The 23492-nt window shown below is 41.7% G+C and overlaps 1 protein-coding gene across 1 annotated transcript in view; it reads left to right on the top strand.

The window, feature by feature from the left end:
• stpg2 (sperm-tail PG-rich repeat containing 2) overlaps positions 1-23492 on the top strand; it is a 76630-nt gene that overhangs the window by 30546 nt on the left and 22592 nt on the right. The window contains exons 11-12 of the mRNA XM_071920384.2: positions 14157-14325; positions 18622-18737. Of these exons, the coding sequence (XP_071776485.1) occupies positions 14157-14325; positions 18622-18737 (285 nt within the window). The remainder of the gene's footprint in view (positions 1-14156; positions 14326-18621; positions 18738-23492) is intronic.

Below are 23492 nucleotides of genomic sequence, written 5' to 3'. Positions count from 1 at the left end.
TTGCTTCCCATTTTTCATCCAATTAAATGAGGCTAACTAATTCATCTAGACAGCAAAGTTCTTGCCCAGCCACACTCCTACGCATCCTATGTTTCCACTGCCCATCATTATTTAATTACATTATATTTCATCCTAATATTTATTAAAGCATATATTCATGGCTTGGTTTTCAGATTTAACAAGGGGAACACCTGGGGTGGTAAAGCTTTGTTTTTTCCTCATTTACCCCCATTAAGTAAAGGAAGGAAGCATGTTGTAACTTGTGCTAACAAGGTGGATGCTACAACCTTTCATCCCCCCTCACACCACCTCCCTGCATTCTCTTTCAGCTGATCTGCCCACACATCGTTTTAGCTGTATTTGATGGTCTGTACATTTTTTGCAGTTGTTCCACGTGTCGTCTTGTCTTTGATCCCAGTGCAGATGATTGTGGCCCATTAAAACAAATGGAAACTGGCAGGTCCTGATGGCTCAACAGACTCAGACCCACACCTTACACTCACAACGTTGTGAGTCCAAATCTGTTTTTCGAGCTACTGCTCCAAGACATCCCATCTCCTTCTCCCCCATTACTGTCATTCTCTATACATGCTGTCCAATAAAGCAGTAAACCTGTCCTTAAACTGGAGTGTCCAGCTTCAAGTCCCTCTGTTGGCAAGCGCTTGCCCTGCTGAGGTGTCCTTGAGCAAGACAATAAATCCCCACCAGCTTCAGGGACACAGCTCTGTAGACACTGAACACACTTAATGAAGTGATCAATTGGGCAATTGGTGAGTCGTCTTTGCGACAGTGGCGTAAAACACTACCAGTAAGGGGATCAAGGGGTCGTCAAGGTCATCAGGTTTCAAAGTCTACTGGAAGTAGCTTTAAAAAAACAAAAGACTTGAACGTATTCTTTTGAAGGCCTGAAGGCTTACAGCTGAAATGTTAACCTGATGTAGCCAAATAAAGAAGAATGGCAAACTTGAGGTTAAGTGTTGCTTTTTTAAAAATATTTTAAAAGAAGTCCCTCTGTAATTTAATGCTGTAGCAGAGCACCCAACCAAGAGGCTACACAAGGAAGCGCACCTGTTATGTTTTACTTTGTCCTAATGATGTCTAGCCCAGTGGACGACTTCTAATTTAACAAGGAGGCAGTGAGCAGGTAAATCATTATTATCCCTCACACTTTCTCCTAAGATCTAATCTTCACAAGGTATGGTGCATCTAACAATTTCTGCTTACATATGGAATGCCATCCCACTCAGTCCCTTCTCAAATCACTCCTTGTATTACCGAAACTGCCCATTTTCCCCCATTAAAGTAAGTAGAGGTGTCTGAACCAAGTGAACCTAAAGCTCCTGGCTCAGTGCTTTAGCCAAAATCTCCCCAATGTCTCCCTCCCCTCCGCTTGTAGCCGTATTATTTAAGGACTATTTTGGACCAGCGTCTGGTCAGTTATGCTCCTCTCTCTGGGCCACTTTCTTTTTCCTTTCCTGCTTTTCTTTTCAACTAAATTGATGGTGGATTGCTGTCTATTAAAAGATGTGTGAGTCTCTGACTACTCTCAAAACAAAAACCTATAGTTATCTTGTTTTCTTTATCTCCCCTCCACTCTTTCTGTCTCCATCTCACTTGCCTCTCTCTCTCTCTCTCTCTCCCTCTCTCTCTCTCTCTCTCTGGCTTGCCCATTATTAGAACATTTTCTCCACCATTCTGCCTTTTCAATTTAGTCTCTAATCCACATGGTTTGCTGGATCTAAGGGAAGTCTGGTGCTCAGATCCTATAGCCGTCTGATCATCTGAGAGCAAGAGAGGGGGGGGGGGGGGGGTGTAGAGAGAGAGAAAGGGAAAAAGAGAGCAGGAAGGAGAGAGATATAGAGGAAGAAGAGAGAGACAGTGAGAGGGGAGAACAAGACAAAGAGAGAAAGAGAATGTAAAATAACTAGGAGAGAGAAAGAGATAGCAAACGATTACAGCCCTGTCTCATGGTAGTTATTGAAATAATGTGCACTGGCTTCAGAAGCTCTGTGCAGAAGTTTGAGCAGGAAAATGCATTACACGTGAAGCGCATGAAGTCCCTTAGAGGATGATTTGTCGGGTTGGTCAGATCATTAGAAACCCAGGGTGCTGGTTCAAGACCCACATCAGGAAATTGCTTTTCAAAAACTTTTCAATAAGAGCACCGTGAGAAATATCTTGATTTTTTTCTGACACTCAAACGTCCAACCATGTTAACCAAAGTGTTTTTCTTTCCTTCCCACAAGTCATTCTTGTTATCTCACCCTAACCTATCCAAAGTAACCCTTTTCTGTAGCCTGAACCCAGAGGTGGGGATTCAAGTCTCATGATTGTGACTCAAGTCACAATTGTAATTCTTGAGACTTGACTTGATGCGTGAAGAGAATACCTGAGACTTGACTTGACTTGGGTTCTGGTGACTTGGGACTTGACTTTGACTTGTACTATGATGACTTGTAAAGGCTTCTAAAGTCTTGACTTGAGATCTTGTGTTTGTGTAAATGACTTAAATTGAAAGTGATGAGATTTGTTCCACCAGACGACTGAATTTAAATTCCGTTTAATGAATTTGTATGGAATTATTGAATTTATTGAAGCTGAAACTGATTATAGATTATCATGCTCTTGCCAAGTTTTTATCCTATTAAAACCATATTGCATTGAAAAGTATAAGATATTTAGTTTTCTTTAAGATAATAAATTGACTCTGGACTTGATTTGTTCGGACTTGACTTGGTAATCTACATTTAGGCTTGGGACTTGACTTGAGAATTGTGCCTCAAAACTTGAGACTGACTTGGGACTCGAGCAGAGTTGACTAGGTCACACCTCTGCCTGAATCTAATTATACATTTTTTTTTCTTTTTACCAAAATCTAACTGTAATACACTGTATTATTGAAAAATAGAATTGCCACCAGTGAAAAAAACAAACAAAAAACTCCAAAACCCCATCTGCGACATGAGAAGGACCAAATAAAAATTTCAAAGTAGTCGTATTTCAACATAGGACTATATCACCCAGTATCGAACATGTTAGCGTCACCCTGCTGAACTCACTGTGACCCCAGCTGGCTCAAACGCTTTATCTAGGTCAACAGGCAGCACTCTAACTGAGGGTCAGCAGCCACAGGCTGGCACTTTGTATTCAACACTTGCCTCTGGCCTGGCTCAAACCGTGAATCCTCCGCTCACCAACACCATGTGACCAAGAGCGCTGAATACACATATTTTATCTGATATACCATTTGAACATTATCCAATTCAAATGGCGAGGCAGGTGTATTTCAACATGGAAATATTATCATGTGTTGTCAACTACAGTTAACTTATGCATAGCTTTCTGTAAACATTCTAAGAAAACGATGAGTGCAAATAATACAAGAATGGAGAGAAAAAGAGACAGAGCCAAGAAAGAGAAAAGTATTGATTAGTAGAACCTATGTACTTCTATAGTGAAGGACGCTATAGGACGATGAATGCTCTCGCTGTCGCCTCAGTGGATGTTGTGCAGCTGATCACAGAATAAAATGAAAATGCTAATGGGGCCAAGCACATAATCTGTTTGTGTGTGTGTGTTTGTGTAGACGGATGGAATGATTTATATATGATTTATATGCTACTATATTCAAGAACAGTGAATCGTTAGCGACCACAGAGAGACAGAAAGTGTGAGAGAGCAAACAGTGATTTAGACTTTCTGTAGCGCTCGTGAGCTAGCGTGGGTTTAAACACCGTCTCTTTACGTCAGCGCTCCGGTGTCACAGCACACGCTTTGTTCTGTTTGAGAACAGGGAGGCAGATGCATATGCAGGGATTAATAGCTAATGGAAATAATGAGATTTTTTTTTTTATAGCAGAAGTACATAATTTCAAATATGTTTCCATTTATGAAGATGCCGTGGGGAGATGGGGGTGGAAAGTTAGAGAAAAGAAAAGCGAAAGACACGATGTAGAGAACAAAAGGAGCGTGTCAGAGACAGGAATAAATGGGAAAAGCGAAGGTACACGCATGAGCGATAGAGGGAAAAAACAGGAAGGAGAGAATAGAAAAAGAGGGAGTCTTAAATGTGTGTTGGGGCACAGATGGAGAACTTGTCTGTGTAGCACTTTCAGATTTTATGATGTGTGGATGCTCTCTAAGTTATCGCTTGGAGGAAAAGATCACATACGCTCAGTGAAAGTCTTTCTCTCTCTTTCCTTCTCTCCTTGTCTCTGCCTGTCTCGCTGTGAAGCCCTGGTTATTGTTACCTCCCTGCTGTCTTGCTGTTATAAAACAAGTCAACTGCAAAACAACCCTTCCTCAAAAACAGCTTCTGCAACTCAGAGTAAAAGGCATTTTACAAGTTAGGGTGGATAAACGCTCCGAGATTTCCTGCACATTCCCCGAACTGCTGTGCTAGCCATTGTAGAAGCCATTCTATCATGCACCTATGCTGCATTAGTACAATATACAGTGGTAGCCAAGGGAGAAGTCCTCCATCATACACCTAATTTGCATTAGGACTGTAGCAGGTAATGCATTTTATGACTCTGCTAACACCATAGTGCTGTGGTAGCACAATGTTGTTGTAATTAAGAGAATCGCTGAACAAAATATTTAATTAATCTATTGACTTCCTGGTATCACCGAGGTTCTTCCTGGTATGTGGATATACAGCGCACCAGCCAACAGTTGGTTCATGCTTGTTTGAGCGCACACTGGATTTCCTTTATGCATGGCTGTTGGGATTCTGTGCTGCCTAAACAGTGAATACCATAATTCCTCTAAGCAGTCCACATTGCAAAAACGAAGAAAGACACAAACAAACAAACAGCTGTTATAGACATGTTCCTCCTGAGCACCTAAAAAGTGTGACTTACATGCCATGTAACAGTATTCACATCTATAATTCAACACAGAGTTGCTGTGGGGAGCATGGCGGCTGTGAGAGAACTTCTGACAGAATACCTATGCTTTCAGTTTTGCCATTTTATGTCGGCAGTAGGATTTAAAAAAAAAGGACTAAAAAGGAACACCAAGTGGCAGCAGATGGGAGTTGTGAAATCAATCGAGTGCAAAGGACTTCAGTGTTTTTCCATTCTTAGGCCCGCTGCTCTCTTAAAAAAGGTTGTCGTGTTCAACTCATCGTGACTGCAGTTTGGAACAACAGATCTCACTCTCACTTTTCAACCCAAAGTGTATTAATGGAAACACATGCTGTGTAAACATGCTGGTGATAACACATCTCACATTTCACAAGGTATGTAGTGTGCCAAACTACGCGCAAATATGTGCTGAAAATAATGGTTTTCAATAGTGTAGGCATACAAAGAGCTTCCATGTGGAGCCACCATGTTGGGGCAGTTTCACAACAGTTATGTTTCGTGATTCAAATATTCTGGTCTTGATCTTGCTTTGAGAGAGAGGGAAAGTGCCCAGACATCATGAACTACATAAGCACTACACAGATGAGATCCACATTTGAATAAAAAGTAAATTAGACATTATTCCTTACTTTTCTTAAAAGTAATTAATTACTTTGCTTATGTCTCCCTGACTCGTTACATTACTTTTACCCTAACACGTAATAGTGTAGACCTAAGCCCACATTACCAGCAGAAGTAGCCTAAATAATGACAGACAAAATCTTTCTTTTAAAGTTTTTAATAAAGATACAGACTACAGCATTAAATTCCGACTTTCCGAGTCGTATTTACCACTTTGTTGGCTCGTTCATGTGTGCTCTACTCGTAATTCCGATATTTTTGGTGTATATATTTTGATAGATATATACACCAATAAAGAGGTAAAAAGGCTAAAGAATGTAATGCAAGTAACATCATATCTGTTAGATCAGTAACTGTATGTGATTACTGGAACTGGAACAGTAATGCCTTACTTTACTCTTACAGGGAAAAGTAATGCGATTACAGTAATGCATTACTTTGTAACGCGTTACTCCCAACACTGGTCACCATACACTGTATTTGTTGCTTTGAATGAGCAAATTTTTTATTTTATTTTTCTCTCACAGAAAAAAGCAAACACCTTACCAATTCCTCCTCAGAATTGCCTGGAAATTCTCCTTTTCATGTCTCCGTCTCTCTCTTTGTCTCTCTCTCTCTCTCTCTGTCTCCAATCGCCCACATAGAGGAAAATTGTATGGGGAAAAAAACTCAAATGAAGAAATATAGTCAGCTGTAGGCTTTTACACTTGAGGTAATATAAGATATACTTTTGATAAATGAAGCCTTTCAGTTACACCTTTTCAATCTGGTGTCACATTCATGTATCTTCAGCCTCGTGCCCTCTCTGTCAAATTTCATTTGTATCGACTCGCTTTTGAAAAACCTTCAGTTGTGTGTGAGAGACTGTATCTCATTTGTATGTATTTGTCTGAGAATAATGGAATTGTCAGCAGATAGCCGTGGACCTGTGACACTGACCGGAATAGAGAGCAGTTTTTAAACAGATTAAAAAGTTATTCCCCAGTTGTAGATTAGGTTATAGAGAAAAGAGAAAGTGAGATATGACCAACCCCGGTCCTTTAATTTGAGATTCCGTATGTCTGTGATGAGGGTTCAGTTTTTCTTCTCCTGTCAATTTTCTCAACTTCATTTCTTTCATTCCTTTTTATCTCTCCGGTTTATCTCCTTTTCCCCTCTTCATCCCATCTCCCTCTGATTTTGCCATCTCCACCTTTCTGCCATCTGTATCTCTTGTCATTTTCATCCTCTGTGTTTTTTCTTTGTCCTTGTCTTTCAGTCTTTCTCTCTCTCTCTCTTTCTCTCTCTCTCTCTCTCTCTCTCTCTCTCTCTCTCTCTCTCTCCACTTTTGCTCTACTCCCCATCTGTATGGAGCAGCAGTCACATGTGGTAGGCAGCTGTGTCCGGTGTGTATATATGTGTGTGTGTGTGTGTGTGTGCATGTGTACATGTACATTTCTCTGTCCAAGTATGGGCACCAGCTGTGCGCATGAAAGCATCCACTTATGGCCAGCAGCTGTGTGTATAGTGTGTTTGTGCGCGTGCAGGTGTGTGCCTATACCCATTTATTGCAGCAGCTGTGTGTGTCGCGTGTGTCTGGGTGCGGACAGCTGTTTGGTAGCAGGTGATGATTTGAGAAGCCAGACAGACAACCACCCAGGCAGGCAGGCGGCCAGGGGGACATCAGGGAGAGCCTTGCCCAGCAAGATGTAAGGGAGCTTGGGCGTTTACTCAGCCAGGCCCTCTGTACTCCTGGACCTCTGCTGGATGTCTGGTGGTTTAGGAGGGCCCCAGCTGTGGGTGTCAGTGTTTATACAGGACTCTCACACTGCCAAACTCCACAGACGGCTTACTTAGTTCAGATGGAAGGAGACAGACGAGACTGAGGCTGGTAGAAAAGATCTAAGTTCAGACTCACTGTGGTACAGATCTAAACTTCTCATAGCTGTCTGAACGAGGAGAAACCACGTGGAACGGTATTCCTCCGCACTCTCGTTCCACGGAAGGTTAAAAGTCCGATTTTCTGTTCCTGTGTGCATGTTACTGCCACCTGAGAAAGATGTAGAGAAAAGAGGGGAAGTGAGACTGTGAGATGAGAGAGGGAGGGATAGGAAAGAGACAGGTGAACAGATGAGAGAGAAAGAGGAAGAAAGTGAGACAGATGAAAGGGAGAGGGAGAGAATCTAGAGGAGAAAAAAAGGGGACATGAGATGAGGAGAAACAGAGTGAGCAAAAAAGGGGAGGCAGGAAAGGCATATGACTGAGATATAAAGGAAAGGAAGGAGGAAAGAAGCCATAGGAAGGGTGTGAAGGAGGAGATACGGTATATATGTTTTTTAAAATGGTGTTTGAAAATGGGAGTGAAGAGGAAGAAGAGAAGACAATCAGAGAAAAAGATGCACAGAGAAGAAAAAATAAAAGAAAGAAAGAAGGAAAGAAAAAAGAGAAAGAAATACAATAACGAGCAAACAACGCTAGGATACAAATGAAGAAAAGAAAGAGAGAAAGGAAGACAGGAGTACAAAACACAGAAGCAAACCTTCCCTGTCAGCAAATTGTGAGACTAACTGCTACCTATAAAGTGTGAATGGGAAGCGAATGAGGCCCATATGGTTTCTCTCTATCATCCCATCTATATGGAAGACCTGTCTAAAACCTCATTAAGGCTTGATGACACCAGCCATACCTCCACTACTAAAAACAGACAGATGGTTATCAAGCTCTATGATGAGTCACCAGCTGTGCCAGTGATACAACTAACTGCTACAGATAGTCAATTGTGGAAAAACAGGCAAACAAATGCTGCCTTCAGTGTTCGTTTGAAGACTAGTAATCTATTTTGGTGCATGAAATGAAGCACCAGAAAAACGTTCTATGTGCCTCGTGAAAAGATTTATTTTTTTGTGGTTGCAGAAGATTAAACAGAACATGTATAAGCTATCATTCCCTCTATGTTAACATCTACTCTGAATTCTTAATAAGGCATGGAGACACCAGACATCCCCTCACTACTACAAGGCGTTTTCAGTGTCATGTTTGCAATTGTTTCTGGGTTACGGTTAGGAAAATACGAAATGGGTGAGGAGTTTTTGTTCCAAAACAGAGAGGATGGGCAGGAAAGTGAGGTATGAAGGCCAGAAATCTCAGCACCTGGTGATGTAATCGTTGATTCGTTGATTATTATGGTCGTTCTGTGCTATGGGAAAGTAAAAGTTGTACTTATTGCACCTTTCTGCCCATAATCTGTGATGTCCCTTTCATACATACAGTAGTTCCACAGAGCATTAATTGCAAAAGAGAGAAACGGATGCTGTGACAGTTTCCCCTTTTTGGAATATTATAATTTAAAAATTCAGTCAAACAATGTGTCCACGAAGTCAGTAAATGAATGAATCAGCTCTGGTCTACACCAGCATGATATCAGAAATAAGAGTCTTGGTTCTCTGATTTCTATCTTTGTTTGTTTGTTTGTTTGTTTGTTTGTTTATTTATTTAAGAAGGGACAATGCACATTAATTAACATGAGCACTTAAGTCCATCATGTAAAAGTGCCAGATTTAGTCGTACAGGCTAGTTTTCATTTGCAGTCCCTTTGGCAAACATGTTCACAAAATTTTGATTGTCATTGCCACTAAATTCACAAATATTGATTGTCATTGCCCAACAGGATAAACAAGGTAGAATAAATTAAAATAAAAGAGTCCGGTGGTTTATTAGACCATGCATGGTACCAAATAGGTTAACAATACAACTTGCATAGCTGTTGCGGCAAAATTTATTTTTAACCTGAGGTGAAAAAATAACAAATGAGTCAGAGCCACCACCAAACGAGCAAAATAGTTTTTGGACAGATATGGAAATATTGAACCATGTGTGTGAGTGCACAAACACACACCCCCACACATGCATGACACACACATACACGCACTCAGCTTATATATTATTTCTAGTACAAAGATCTGAAATATGGAGATATAGACTCTGAGTCTGAAAATAGCATTCTGCTCTGCTGGAGAAATGAAAGGTTTTAAGAGTAATGAGAGGATGAGGAATGGGATGCGGTGGTAACACTCACTCACACACACACACACACACACAAGTCTCATGTGTTATGCATGGCCATTAGTCAAACCTGTCGCTATACATGCTATAAGCACAGTCGTTAGTATGGCCGCTGTCAGGTACACTTAACCAATCATTAGTGTGAGAGAACATGGCGTGGAAGAAGTGGCTATAAGAAGATAAGAAGCAACAACTTAGTGTTTTCATTTCATTTCATTTAAACTCTTAGGAGACTGACCACCTAACTGAGGATGTGCTTTATATTTTTATCTTTTCCTTGCATAATAATAAATGATGCAATATACTGTAGGCAAATTCTCTTTTCACTGGACCCTCCAGAGGTCAGAACAGAGGGTCAGCTGCAGACCAGCAGCCCCGGAGCTGGCAGGGACTCAGTGTGTTGCTTAAGGACACTTCACCTGAACGGATGCTTATCGACACGGGAGCTTGAACCTGGGTGCTCCAGTCGAAGGATGGTGTCTCTAACCACTAGGCCACCCTGCCACCAAAGACATTTAAATGAGATCCTATGTTAAAGTTTGCTTGTTTAAGGCTTTTATGAAAAGATTCTTAAAGGTGGTTGTGGGCTCTTAAGGTCTTGAACACCACATTTCTGAGCAAAACTAGTGGTGATATTACCACCTGAGCCAGTTTAAAAAGTCACAGAAAAGCCCACATATTATATTTGCTAGCAATGTGATACACAGTGTAAACTCTGTTGTGCTTGTTAGCAATGTCACATACAATACTAACCCCAACCCAACGGTGATGGCATACACCTTCCTAACACAAATTATAACATACACCTTGTTCTTGAAATAGTTTTGGTTGCCTAAACCTAACCATAACCTTAGCCCTAACCTTACCTGAAGTTATTTTAGTTATGTAAGCTTAACACTAACCTTACCTGAAGTTGTTTTACTTGCCTAAACTTAACCCATGGCTAACCTTTTCATGTGATGAAGAGGTGAAAATGGCGTGTCCAATTCATGCTATTGCCATATAATCCTTTCGTGGCGAAGGAACATAATCTTCACATAAGTCATGTCATGTTATTTTAACATAGCCACATACAGATTTTTCACGTTTACTTTCAGTATGTTTTTTCAGCTACAGTAAGTAGTTTTAGTTGTGTCATAGATTCAGTTTTAGTTGACAAGGATATTCTGTAGTGGAGAAAAACAGCAAAGGCAGGAGAGAGAGAGGGGATGACATGACAGGTTGTGAGATGAACTCACACTCTTGACATAGTGCATAGTCATAGTTCATTGATGCACAGTGTGCCTTGGCATGATATCTTTAGTAAGGCTGAGCCCACAGCAACATCCCCTGAAGCATCCTTCTTTTTCATTTTACTTTTCTTCAGTTTCTGGATGGGATCAAGAAATCAAGAATTCCAACCACCTGTTGATAGTGACTATCTGTGGGCAAAAAGCAAATAAGTCAAAACCGGCTACTTAAATTCGGGAGATTGTCCGTGATGAGATCTCCACAGCACTTGACAATAACTTGTCACCTATCCACAAACTGATGAGGAGAAAATTAATAGTCTCTGAGAATTCGCCGATAATGCTTAGACCTGACTCCAGCAGCTACAGAGCACTCAGTAAATGTTGAAGAAAGAAAATGAATGAAAATGAAAATGTTTTTTAAACAAACGGTCGGGCAATTGGGAAACCACTCCGTCAAATTCAGTGTGTGAGTGTTTGGACTGGGCAACGGCATGAAGTCTGGTAATCCAAACACTTTCATGAATAAACTCTATTAAAAACTATATGGAAAGGAGAAATTGAGCCCTCTCCCGCCGGTGAACATTGTGTATCGCACTGGGAACCCCAGCAATGACGAACGCCACATGATTGTGTGGCTGCACAGGTTTGTGACCGGAATGAAATATTTTCGACTAGGAGCAACAGCCGGTGAGCTGAGACAGGAGAGGGATTAGCATTTTCCCACACCTCTCTGCAGAAACCACAGAAAAGAAGTCCTTCAGCAGCTTGAGATCCAACCTGTGCAAAATGAACCTGCAAAGCGGATTCATTCATCCAGCCACGTTTGTGCTCACCTTCTAGGAGAAGAGAGTAGAGACACACATTTTCCTCTGCCCATGAGGCAGGGGAATTTTACGCATAGGATTAGGATGCTTGTTCAAGTAAGTTGATTAGTGTCAGATGTTTCATGTTTGGAGAGAGAAGGATAGAGAGAGAAGTTTTACTGGACAAGAATATTCTCTGAGTTAAGAGTCTGTCTCATGTATAGCCATATCTGGCATTTATAAGGACTCTTTATTTCTGTTTTATTGGACAGTATAGAGTGATAGCAGAGGCAGGAGAGAGAGAGGGGGTGACGTGACAGGCTGTGAGCAAAACTCAACAGCAGGGCTGAGCCCACAGCAATGCCCACTACCAAATTCAGGACATACTGTATATATGGATACAGGACGGAGGCATTATGTGAAACTGCTGCAATGGCTCCCACCATATATCTTTTACTTCATTTTATATTTACCTGTTACTTTATTTAGTATTTCCTGAGTCTGTGACTTCATGTATTAATGATTTCCTAAGAATGTGGCTTATGATTCATAGTTTGCCGTATGTCTTGAAGAACTAAAAGGCTTTGAATCATGTCTTAACTCAAACTCAAAGGTGATGTTCACGTCTAACATTTTGCATTTATCACATTAATAAAGTACTGATTTTTTTTTCAAACTCTCCCCACTCCTATTTGATTAAAAATAATGCTGTCAGGTCTGACAACCTTGTCTCGGTGGCAAGCCATGCCTCATCACATCAATATTCAATTCCACTTATTTTGTGTCACTGCCTGCCTGCCCACACCTGTGTGTCTAGGCATCTACAGTATGTGTGTGTGTGTGTGTACATGTTATGCATTGTGACATATCTTCCAGGCAGTCAAGGACAGTGTGACAGAATCGTTAGGAAACTGTGCATGTGTGCATATGTGTGTGTATCTGTATTTGTGTTTACGTATATGCATGGATATGTGTGTTTGCGTGTGCGTGTGTAGTTGGATAACTCTGAAACTGTCTAAATGTCGAGACTGTGTAATTAAAGTCAACGTGAGAGCTGTCAGCAGGTGAAGACTGCTACTGGGAACAGTGATTTGCTACGTATTCAGGCATAATTATGGACCATAGGGCTCCATGACAGGTGTGTATATGAGTGTGTGTGTGTGTGTGTGTGTGTGTAATGCACTGTGAGACATATCCCAGAACGTGGGAGACACGGTCTCAACCTCTCATTTTCCTCACCATCCGTCAATTCATCATGGTATACAGTAATTCTGTACTTACTTTGAATATTATACATGTTTTGTTCATGTGTGTGTGCCTGCATGTTTTTCAGTGTGTGTGCGGTGTGTATAGTTGTGTGTATGCATGTCTGTTTGGCACTCTGTTCTCCCACTGTGTCTGTAATGAAAAGCTAAATAGCCTGGGTTAGCAATGATTAAAGATGTGCAGCTACCTAGGAGGAGAGGGAGAACACAGCGGTTGGGAAATGACAGTTTGAGGTAAATGACAGCTCTACTATGTTTAGGATAAATGAATCGTGCAGCTATATTCAGCCTTTGCCATCAATTATTCAAAGACCCAGTGACAGTACAAATCCCCAGTAACTCAAATCTTCCTGCAGTGATGTTGGTGTCCCTACTAGTTTCCAACCAGATGACATGGTTCACTCATTTCCCTTTTCAGATTCCCATTTACTTACAGCTGAATTCCTTGGGATTCTTCACATGGTCTCTTCAGAAAGGTTGCTACCGCAGCTTAGCACTTCATTATTAGCAAGTGATTAATGACTAAGAATAGAATGGAGTCCTTGATAAGTAGGCCATTTATCTGGAAAGAGTTCTCCTATGGTGGAAATGCATTTCTTTGCAGTTTTGGACGGGCAAACCAGATCTAGGTGGTTTTGTAGTGAAAAACAAAGTTTCTATTATTGCGCTGCACCTCCATGGAGATGCTGCGTAATGACTGCCGAGAGGCTGGGTCTCAGCGGTCATTAGGGCCAAGAAGGAGATACGCGAGTGGGTGTGTTGTGTGAGTGTGTGTTTGTGTGCATTTGCGTGTGGATGGAGAAGAATGACGTGCGTGTGTGTCCTTGTTTCCATGCACCTATATGAATTAATGTGTGTGTGTGTGTTGTGTGATATTGTAACGAGCCTGACGGTGTCTTCTGATAAGTGATAGGTGAAAGGGTCATTTGTTATTTATAATGAATGTGTGTGTATGTGTGTGTGCGTGCGTGTGTGTGAGTGATTGTGTATTACACTGTCCGACATTTCCCAGATAGTGGGAGACAATGCCTGGTGACACCGTGCCTCAACCTCTCATTTCCCTCACCATCATTCAATTCATTCAGTATAATTGCGTGCAAATGTGTGTGTTTGTTTGTATAGTCATGTAAACTAGGGGAAACTTTCCCGGCAGACAAAAGCTACGTTCCATATAATTTATCGATTCATGAGGCCTCTCCTCTCCTCTCCTCTCCTCTCCTCTCCTCTCCTCTCCTCTCTTCTCCCTCTCCCTCTCCCTCTCCCTCTCCTCTCCTCTCCTCTCCCTCTCCTCTCCTCTCCTCTCCCTCTCCTCTCTTTTCCCTGCAGGACTCCCCGCCCCCGAACAGCTACAATGTGAGCAAGACATCTGAGAAGGCTAACGGCCGCACCTCCCTCTCAGAACCCCGAAGCGAAGGAGCCAAGAAACGACAGAGCTGCTTCCTGTCCGCTGCGCCGCGGGACGCCTCCTTCCTACGATGTGACCCCACTGTACCAGGTGTCACACATAAGCACACACACACACACACACACACACACACACACATCCAGCAGAGAAACACATAAGAAAGAGAGAAAGACAGACAGTGAAAGGGAGAGATATACATTTATAAACAGAAAGACACACTCTCCTCTCTCCTCTTTCTATGTAGCATGCAATATGAAGACATAACAAGGCTATGCCATACTTGACAGTGCTTGGAAACATTTGTAGCCCCACCCCAAGTCAAGCCCATGGCCAAGGTTTGCATTTGGTGTGTGTGTGTGTGTGTGTGTGTGTGTGTGTGTGTATATATGGGTACTCAGACTTACCTCAAGGACCGTCCTTGAGGTAAAAGACGCACTTTACAGGACGTTAAGATATAACCTTGTAGTGATATAACCTCTCATCCATTATGACCTGAAGTATTAAAAGCATTACTTGCTATGCAGTTCTTTTACATTTTTCAAAAACTGACAAGCCTTTTGGCGATAGGTAGGCTATTAGGAGGGAGGAGCTTGTGTCTGAAATGGACGGGCTAACATTTGCTGCCACGGTGGCAGTAGCATATAAACAGTTGATAAGAATACAACTTGGAAAATAGATAACCTGTCAAAAAGCTGAAAATTGTGTCCCTAATAATAGACAGTGTGACATTGCTGCAACAGAAAAGCTGTGACTAACAATTACCGGTCGGGTGTTGTGCTGCTGTGAGCGGCATAAAGTTGGACTTACTTCATCAATTTTATATTTGCATTATTGACTGGCATAATGAGCTGCTGTGTTTGTGTTTGTATCAGTTGTGTGGTCGAGACTAGTGCACATTTGCTGTTGCTGCTGAGTTTCAGTGGGGCATCTAGCATAAACCACAAGCATGATGATTTTTGAAGTCAGTGCACACTCTGCTTATGGATATGCACACTGGTGTGTGGATTTGCCGTGCGTCCACACTGTGAGCAAAACGATCAAGTCACCGGAAGTCCATTCATTTCCTATAGAGCTGAGCGACCAGAAAAACTTCAACTGTCTGCTCTCTGCCCACAGTTTGTAACAGTTGGTGTCCATTAAACCTTGACAATTTTTGGGATTTTAGTCTGTAAAGTCATGCATTAGCATTTGCCAACATTCCTCACTGAAACCAATGAGTACCACTAGCTTGCTTCAAGCTGATTCCTGTTGGCATTGTTACCTTGTGTGTACAGTATATACAGTATGTTAGCATAATCAGTGTTCCACATTGAAAGCAATGGGTTCTATCAGCTGAATTAGTATTTAAACATTTGCACTTAAGTACACACATTACAAAAGTGAATGAATGAAGGAATCTATTTATAAAGATATATCAATAAATTCATAAAAAATAATCCAAAACGTCAAATGCCAGTTACCGATGATAACTGCTGGCTATGACCCTTCTCAGTGCTGAACATTAGCCAAAACCATATAGCCCCACCCTTTCACCATCATCCACTCCAATTAGCTCCATCTCTGTGGGCCCCTAACCCAATATTTACCTCAATTACACTCCCATTGAAAATGTTGTTTCAAAATTGATAGATTCATGACTTACTTGGATAATTTATGACCAGCCCCATTTCACCAAGGGACTCAACCCATGAGGCACCCCAAACCGTTTAACCAAAAACCAATTTGCATATAAATAGATTTGGACTGTTTGCAATAGTGTTTCTCCTTCTTGCACACACACATATCCATCGACACACACAGACACAAACATACACACATGGACACTCAAGCACACATACTCGCACATACTCATATATACACATACACAGACACACACAGACACACTGACACACACAGACAGACCTGTGCATGGCAGCACACACTCTAATTCTACCCATTATTGAATTTGCATTTATGAATTGGCCTATATGGAACATTATCATTATATTCCTCATCGTGCTCCTTCCCCTGCGATCACATATCTGATGTCCACCTAATGGGAAAGGTATTTAACTATTCAAGATCTTTAGCCCACACTCACACACAAACACACACTCACGCACTCACACACACACACACACACACGCATGCACGCACACACACACACGCATAGAATGACCATGTTAGTAATAGTGGTCTGTGACATTAGCGATAGCTCAAGGTAAAAAGAGTGGTTATAATGCATGTGTGTGTCTGTGTGTGTGTGTCTGTGTGTGTGTGTGTGTGTGTGTTTGTCTGTGTGTGTGTGCGTGTTTGTTTTTTTTGTATGCGTTTGTGTGTATTTTCAAAGTCACCCTATGTTTCTGTAGTCATAAGCTGATTGCAGTTAGCCGTAGGGTCAGACAAGCACCTGCTGCTGTCTTAAAACCGTGTGACTCCAGTATTGGATTTTTTTTCTTTTCCTTATTTTTCTTATCACAGTCCTTTATGCACTGAATAAGTTCCACAGCCCTGGGGTCCATTAAAACATTTCAAAATATATTGTAAAAGTTGCAGAATGCATTCATGCTAAGTGAGAAAACTAGCAGGTTGTTTCCACAATTCCTGAAAAGCTGATTAAAGATACACGATTTTCACCTGACAGCAGCACTTTGGTTCAGATTCAGGTTTTAAATAAAAAGGTTTATGGAAACAATGCTGTGTAATGTATGAACCCCTGAGGCTTAGCTTATTCATTTCCACAACGGTTTCCATTTTCCGGCATTCAATGCAAATGTCACTTCTTAAAATTAAAATGGCTTTATACTTGAAGAACTTGCCATGCATTGTTTGTGTGTGTATGTGTGTTTGCGTATATGTGTGTGTGCATGTGCTTGTGCGTCAATGTATTCTGTATATGTGTGTGATCACGTGTGCCTATGTGTATATAAGATATATATATGAGGCTTTGTGTTTATGTATGCACATGGATCTGTGTACACCTGCATGTGTTTTTGTGGGTATGTGTAACACAACATTATGCCATTTGGTGAACACTTTTATCTAAAGCTTACAGTAATATGAGCACATACTGTACATTTACAGAAGAAAGTGAATCCCTAACCCTGGCAGAAAAAGCAGCCTACCTACTGAGCCACCCTGCTGCCCAGCATGCAGACATGCATGCTGGGCGTAGGCTGCTTTCTCTTTGATCTCAGCACAGACAATTACAGCCCATTAAAACAAGCCAGCACGCCCTGGTGACTCAGCGGGTTCACACTCATACCTTGCAACCCACACACAATGTTGTCCAAATCTGGCTCTTGAGCTGCTGTTCCAAGGCATCCCCCCCCCTATCCCATTACTGTCCCTCTACATACTGTACGCTGTCCAATAGGGATGGGACGATATGCTTATGTCACGATGCGATTCGATACGCGATACGGGGTTCACGATTCGATACAACAATGATACAAAGTGATAAATAAAAGTCCAATGACAACAAAGTATGACTGTGCAGAATTATGTTAATTTCTGAGCCACAAATCTTTCTAGCAATGGCATTGGCTTGCTAGAATGTAAACAACAAATTAAAAATGTCATTACAAAGTGCAAATAATATAATTTCGATAAAGAGCTTGTGAAATTGTGATGGGCAAGCCGTCTCATTTGTGATTACAATAGCGGAATAAAATGTAGCTAATATCACAATTCATTTTTCTGCCCCACGATACGTATTGTCACGTTTTTGTATTGCAGTATATTGAGTTTTGATATATCGTCTGATCCCTACTGTCCAACTATGCTGTTCAACTGGAGGACCCATCTTCAAGCTACACTGAATCCCTACCAGCTCCATTGGCGCTGTAGCTGACCCTGACCTCTGACCTCTGACCTCTCTGAGGAGGGTGTTAGCGGAGAGAGACTTTTCCCTATGGGGATGAGTAAAGTCTCACATTACATTATTATTATGAATGTTTTTATTTGTTTATTATTAGGATCCCCATTAGCTGTGCTTGATGCAACAGCTATTCTTCCTGGGGTCCACACAAAACTTTAAAACAAGACATAAAACTTAACATTTGCTTACATTGCAGTTCACTATTTCAGTACAGTACGTTTCATTACATTGCTTAGACTTTGTTTTATTCCAGAACAGTCCGCAGGGAAAGGAGAGAGCGGACAAAAGAAAAATTAAAACATCGCCAATCGACATTAGGTGAAATTAAAAAAAGAAAAAAGAAGGAAAATAGAGAAAAGGAATAAATGTGTGTCTGTGCATGCATTTTGCTTGTTTGTCTGCATGCCTGTGTGTGTCTTAGTGGGATACACCAGCCTTGCCTGCCATTGTTAATGTAGCTAAAAGAAACGATGCGTTGGATTCTTATATGTGGACTATGTGTATGTGTGTGTGTGTGTGTTTGTCAGGTCCAGGCCAGTACAACCTGAGTGTGAAATCCTCGCCTCAGATGGCTCTGATCTCCTCCAGAGAAGATCGATTCAAAGTCTCCATGAACACCAACCCTGGGCCCGGCGCTTATCAGGTAAACACACTGTTAAAGTCCTATATTGCCTTCACCACGCTCCCCCAACAGTCAACCTTCAACATTAGCGTGTGCGTGGACATGAGTGTGTGTGTGTCTGTGTGTGTGAGTGAGTGTGTGCTTGGTCTTTAATGTGTATGTGTGTCTTTATGACTGTGTGAATGGATTTGAGTGCGTGCTGCATGGGATGCGAGTGTGTGTGTGTGCACGGTCTGTATTGTAAGTGTGTTTGTGTGTGTGTGTGTGTGTGGGGGGGGGGCATGTTTGACTGTGTTCCTATGTTGTGATCCTCCGAGAATCTATTAGATTTCTCTCTGTGACCTTGAGCTGTGCGGAAGAAATTGATTGTTATGTAAAAAAATCCAAACTTCAATAAGTTTCAGTGATTTCGACCCATCTCCGTTTCTCCACTAATGCACCAGAAGGCCGAACGATGTGGTCTCTTGCTTTGGGCAGTTTCTCGCTTTATGGGGAGAATTTGTTCTTAATTGACCCGCCTGGTTAAATTAGCCTAGATAAAGTGAGTATGTTTTTATCAAGCGTACTGTTGTTTAATGCAGCTACCTTTGAATACTGACAGAGACAAATGTACTGTGTGCTTATACCACATATAGATTTTACAGCCTCACTTTATGGTTGAAGGATAATACAGTTCCCTTGTAACCCAGTCTCTTTCCCTCTCTCTCTCTCTCTCTCTCTCTCTCTCTCTGCATGTGTGTGTGTGTGTCTGTGTGTGTGTCTCTCTTCGCTCTCTCTGCTCCATTTCGATGTGTTTTTAATAGGAATTATAGCTATGGGTTACAGCCGCTAGTAAATGTGTGTGAGAGATGATAGAAAGATCTAATGTTGCTTCCAGTCCCTGCTGACTTTGAGTGTTGAACATCAAAGACAAAATCACAGAATTTGATTTACAACCTTGCTACACGGTGCCTAGATATGTTCATCTTGGGTGTAATTTTATTCCTGAGCCACTGCGCGCTCTCTCTCTCTCTCTCCCTCTCCCTCTCTCTCTCTCTCTCTCTCTCTCCCTCTCTCTCTCTCCCTGTCTGTCTGTCTCTGTGCAGCTTCATCTCCTGACTTTTTTTTTCCTCTCAACTCTCCTGTAGTTTAGTGTCTCTGTCTCTCATTACCCGGCCTTCCCCCTGTTCCCCTCTCTCTCTCCCTCTCTCTCTCTTTCTCTCTCTCTCTCTCCCTCCCTCTCTTTCCTTTACTACATTTCTTTTGATTATTCATAAAAAAAAATTGTAGCTGTGGGGATTACAGTGCCTAAATAGCGTGTGTCTCAGTGTGTGAGTTTGCCTGTGTGTATCACTGTGTGCGTACTGAACCTGAGCAGCGAAGGCAAAATGTGGCGCATATTTTTTATTTTTTTCTCATACATTTTTACAACTTCTCCCTTCCTAGATATATGATCATGGATGTTCTTTTATCCCCATTTGCTGTGTTTTCTCTCTCTCTCTCTTTCTCTGTCTTTATCTCTCCTCTCTGTTCCTGTCCCTCTCTATCTTTTCTCTCTCTCTCCCTTTCTCTGCTCCATTTCTCTCTGTTATGAGGGGAAACTGTAGCTGTGGGAATTTTTCTCTGACAGTAGCTAGTAAAACTGTTGAAGTGTCTGATATGATCTTCCCCTTCCTCTCCTCTCCTCTCCTCTCCTCTCCTCTCCTCTCCTCTACTCTCCTCTACTCTCCTCATCTCCTCTCCTCTCCTCTCCTCTCTCCCATGTTTATCTCCTTCTTCTCTCTCTTCTCCCTCACTTTCATCTCTCGTCACCCTCCTCCTCCTCTCTTTCTCACCTTCCAGGGTATCTGCAGGTTTCAGCAAACAAATTTAAAACTTTTTTTTTAATCAAACTGAATTTAATAATTGAAAGTTCTGAAACTATAAATGGGCAGTTTAAGAAAAAAGGGAAATTAATTGTCAAGGGACATGAAGTTCAGCTGTGTTTACTAAAGCAGATATAATGAAAAAAGCAAAAAGAAAACTTGTTTTGCATGTTGTAGGCTACTACAGACCATCTTCTGTATTACACTCAAAGTGGAATTGCAGCACATAAGACTTCTTAAGACTGTATTTTAAGATATTTTAACACTTGAAATGGCCTTAAATTCAAACTTTAAATTTTTCGGCCTTTTCTCTATGCCCACCTTTCCACCCCACATCAGTCACTTTAGGTAATACAGCAAGGTTGTGTGTGTGTGTGTGTGTGCGTGTGTTTGTGTGTGTGTGTGTGTGTGTGTGTGCGTTACAACTACACTCACCAGTGTAAGGCACCTTAGTAGAAAATCAGGTGACACCTGCCACCAGAAATGCTACAAAAGGTTTTCCTTTTAGTCGTTTTAGTTCATGTACCTCAACGTGACTGTACACTATTTAAGAAAACAAGTGTTGACATATAATGATGTGTTGTTCTTACACAGCTCCTCTTTTTTTAAATATTCATGCCTGGCAGAAACCAACGCCTTGAATTGTGAGTGTGAGATCACATGGCTGAGTTTGGCTTTTGGAGATCCAGCTCTTTTTTTTTTATCCTGTGGAATGAATGCCTAAGCTCTCGTCTCAGTAATTAGCTCTGTGACTCTGAATCTATGTGACACCACAGGCCATACGGAGTTAAAGATGGTGTGAAGTGGTGCAGAGAGGGAGAGAGATAAAAGAGTGCGGAAGAGAAGCAGAGGGAGAGAGAGAGAGAGACGATGGCAGTGTGAGGGAAACAGGGCGGGGTTGATGGGTAGAGAGGAGCGAGAGAGAAAGAGACAGGCGGAGAGAGAGGTGAGACAGAGAGATGAATAGGTGGAGAAAAGGAGAGGAGAAAGAGAGACAGACAGTGAGAAAGCGAAACGGTGAAGAGGGTAGTTAAATGCAACAGCTGAAAATGTGTTTCAAGGGCCTGCACTCTGAAGCAGACGGCTGTGTAATGTAATGGTAGCTATTTGAGCATCTGTGTGCGTGCGTGTGTGTGTGTGTGTGTGTGTGTGTGTCCATGCGTGTGTGTGTAATGTCTGGCGCAAAGCTATCTACTTGAGCAGCATTAGGCCATGGCAAGGGCTCATTTAGTGTTTCCATTAAATGTACCATGCGAGGTACCTGCTTCTAGATAGGCTGGAAAGTAGGCTCAATTACCTTTCTCATACACAACACTGTTCTTATTGGTTGAGCTTAATTTAACAGAGAGAGGGGCAGAGTGAACAAGGGGATGTAAAGAGAGACACGGGGAGCAGGCATCAAAGACAAACAGAAAGAAATATTGGAAATATGAAAAGAGAGAGTGAGTAAATTTAATAACCTCGATCCTTCGGTAATTTATAATGTAGCCTAGTGCAAGACACTCAAATGGCGATAGCACACGCAGGGCCAAAGATTATGCTCAAGTTTATTATGAATTTATTAAGAGCCAGAACAGAAGGTGTCCTAAACACCTGACATTTCACCAAGCCCTCCTCAGGGTGTGCTGGTTATGTCTCAGCGTGTGCTTTCTCCATTTAAGTGTTTTGTGCCGCTGCTTCCTTCTGCTTCCTAGTGGGAAGCAATGCAGCCTGATACTTGTTCATCCGTTCTTTTCTTTTTTTCTTGACTGTGAGGACTTATATTATGATTTTAAATGTGAAAATGTCCCTCGCTTCCGCATTTAAAAGCTGCGTTTCAATTCAGGTCATCACAACGACACTGCGTACACTATGTGTGTGTGTGTGTGTGTGTGTGTGTGTGTGTGTGTGTGTGTGTCTGCACCTACCTTTCTGTGTGGAGTTTGCGATGGACTGACGATCTGTCCAGAGTGTCTCCCTTCCTTCTGCTGATTAAGCAGGTAGAGAAAATTAATGAATGAATGATTGTTGCTGCTTCAAGTTCAAGTAGTTTACTGTCATAAGCATTAAGAAGCAGTTCATTCCAATGCAATGAAAAACTTGTATTCCAGCTACTCTCTGGATAAAATGCTGCATGTCAATCATACAACTGTACAATATACACTATACACACCATGTCTCCATACACAGAAACACACACAACACGCATATATACTTCTTGTCTATATATATATGTATATATATATACACTATATTTATATATTCATAACATACACCTGCACTCCATATACGTGTATGTTGCATATACACACACTTATACAGTCCATATATACACACTTGAATATACACCAACAGCATCAGAAGGAAAAGTGCAAGTAAAAACATTAGAGGAGCAGTTAGGACTCACTATTGGCTGTTAACGAGTCTTACTGCCTGTGGATAGGAGCTGTCTTTAAAATGAGTGGTGTGTGCCTTTATACTCCGACCGGTACACACTTCTTATCAGTTGAGTCTGGCTACACTCTGCAGCTAGTTGCTGATCAAATTAAGCCTTCTACTTCTTCTGTCTGTCTTAATAAAAGCTGATTTCATTATTTGTTCTCTCTACATGATGGCTTATACATCTGTGTAGTCATTTGTGTGTGTGTGTGTATGTGTGTGGTGATGATTAATATCAATATCATTGGCATGCGTACATGCGTATATGGGACGGAGCTTGTATTGCTTTTCTGTATGTAGCATGTATGTGTGTTGTGGGAAAGAGAGTTTGCGTGCTGCACACATCCATCTGTGTGTGTGTGTGTGTGTGTGTGCGCACATACTATATACATGTCTGTGCACAGACCGGGCAACATAATCGCCGACCCCCTGCATGGATCCCCTTCTCCTCCTCCACCCTTTGACCCGGTGAAACATCCCATAATCTCCCTCATCATTGCCATGCCGATGGCGT

This window comes from Centroberyx gerrardi, chromosome 8, assembly GCF_048128805.1.
Source record: "Centroberyx gerrardi isolate f3 chromosome 8, fCenGer3.hap1.cur.20231027, whole genome shotgun sequence".
NCBI classification, from domain to species: Eukaryota; Metazoa; Chordata; class Actinopteri; order Beryciformes; family Berycidae; genus Centroberyx; species Centroberyx gerrardi.
This window is presented reverse-complemented; position numbering and strand designations above follow the sequence as displayed.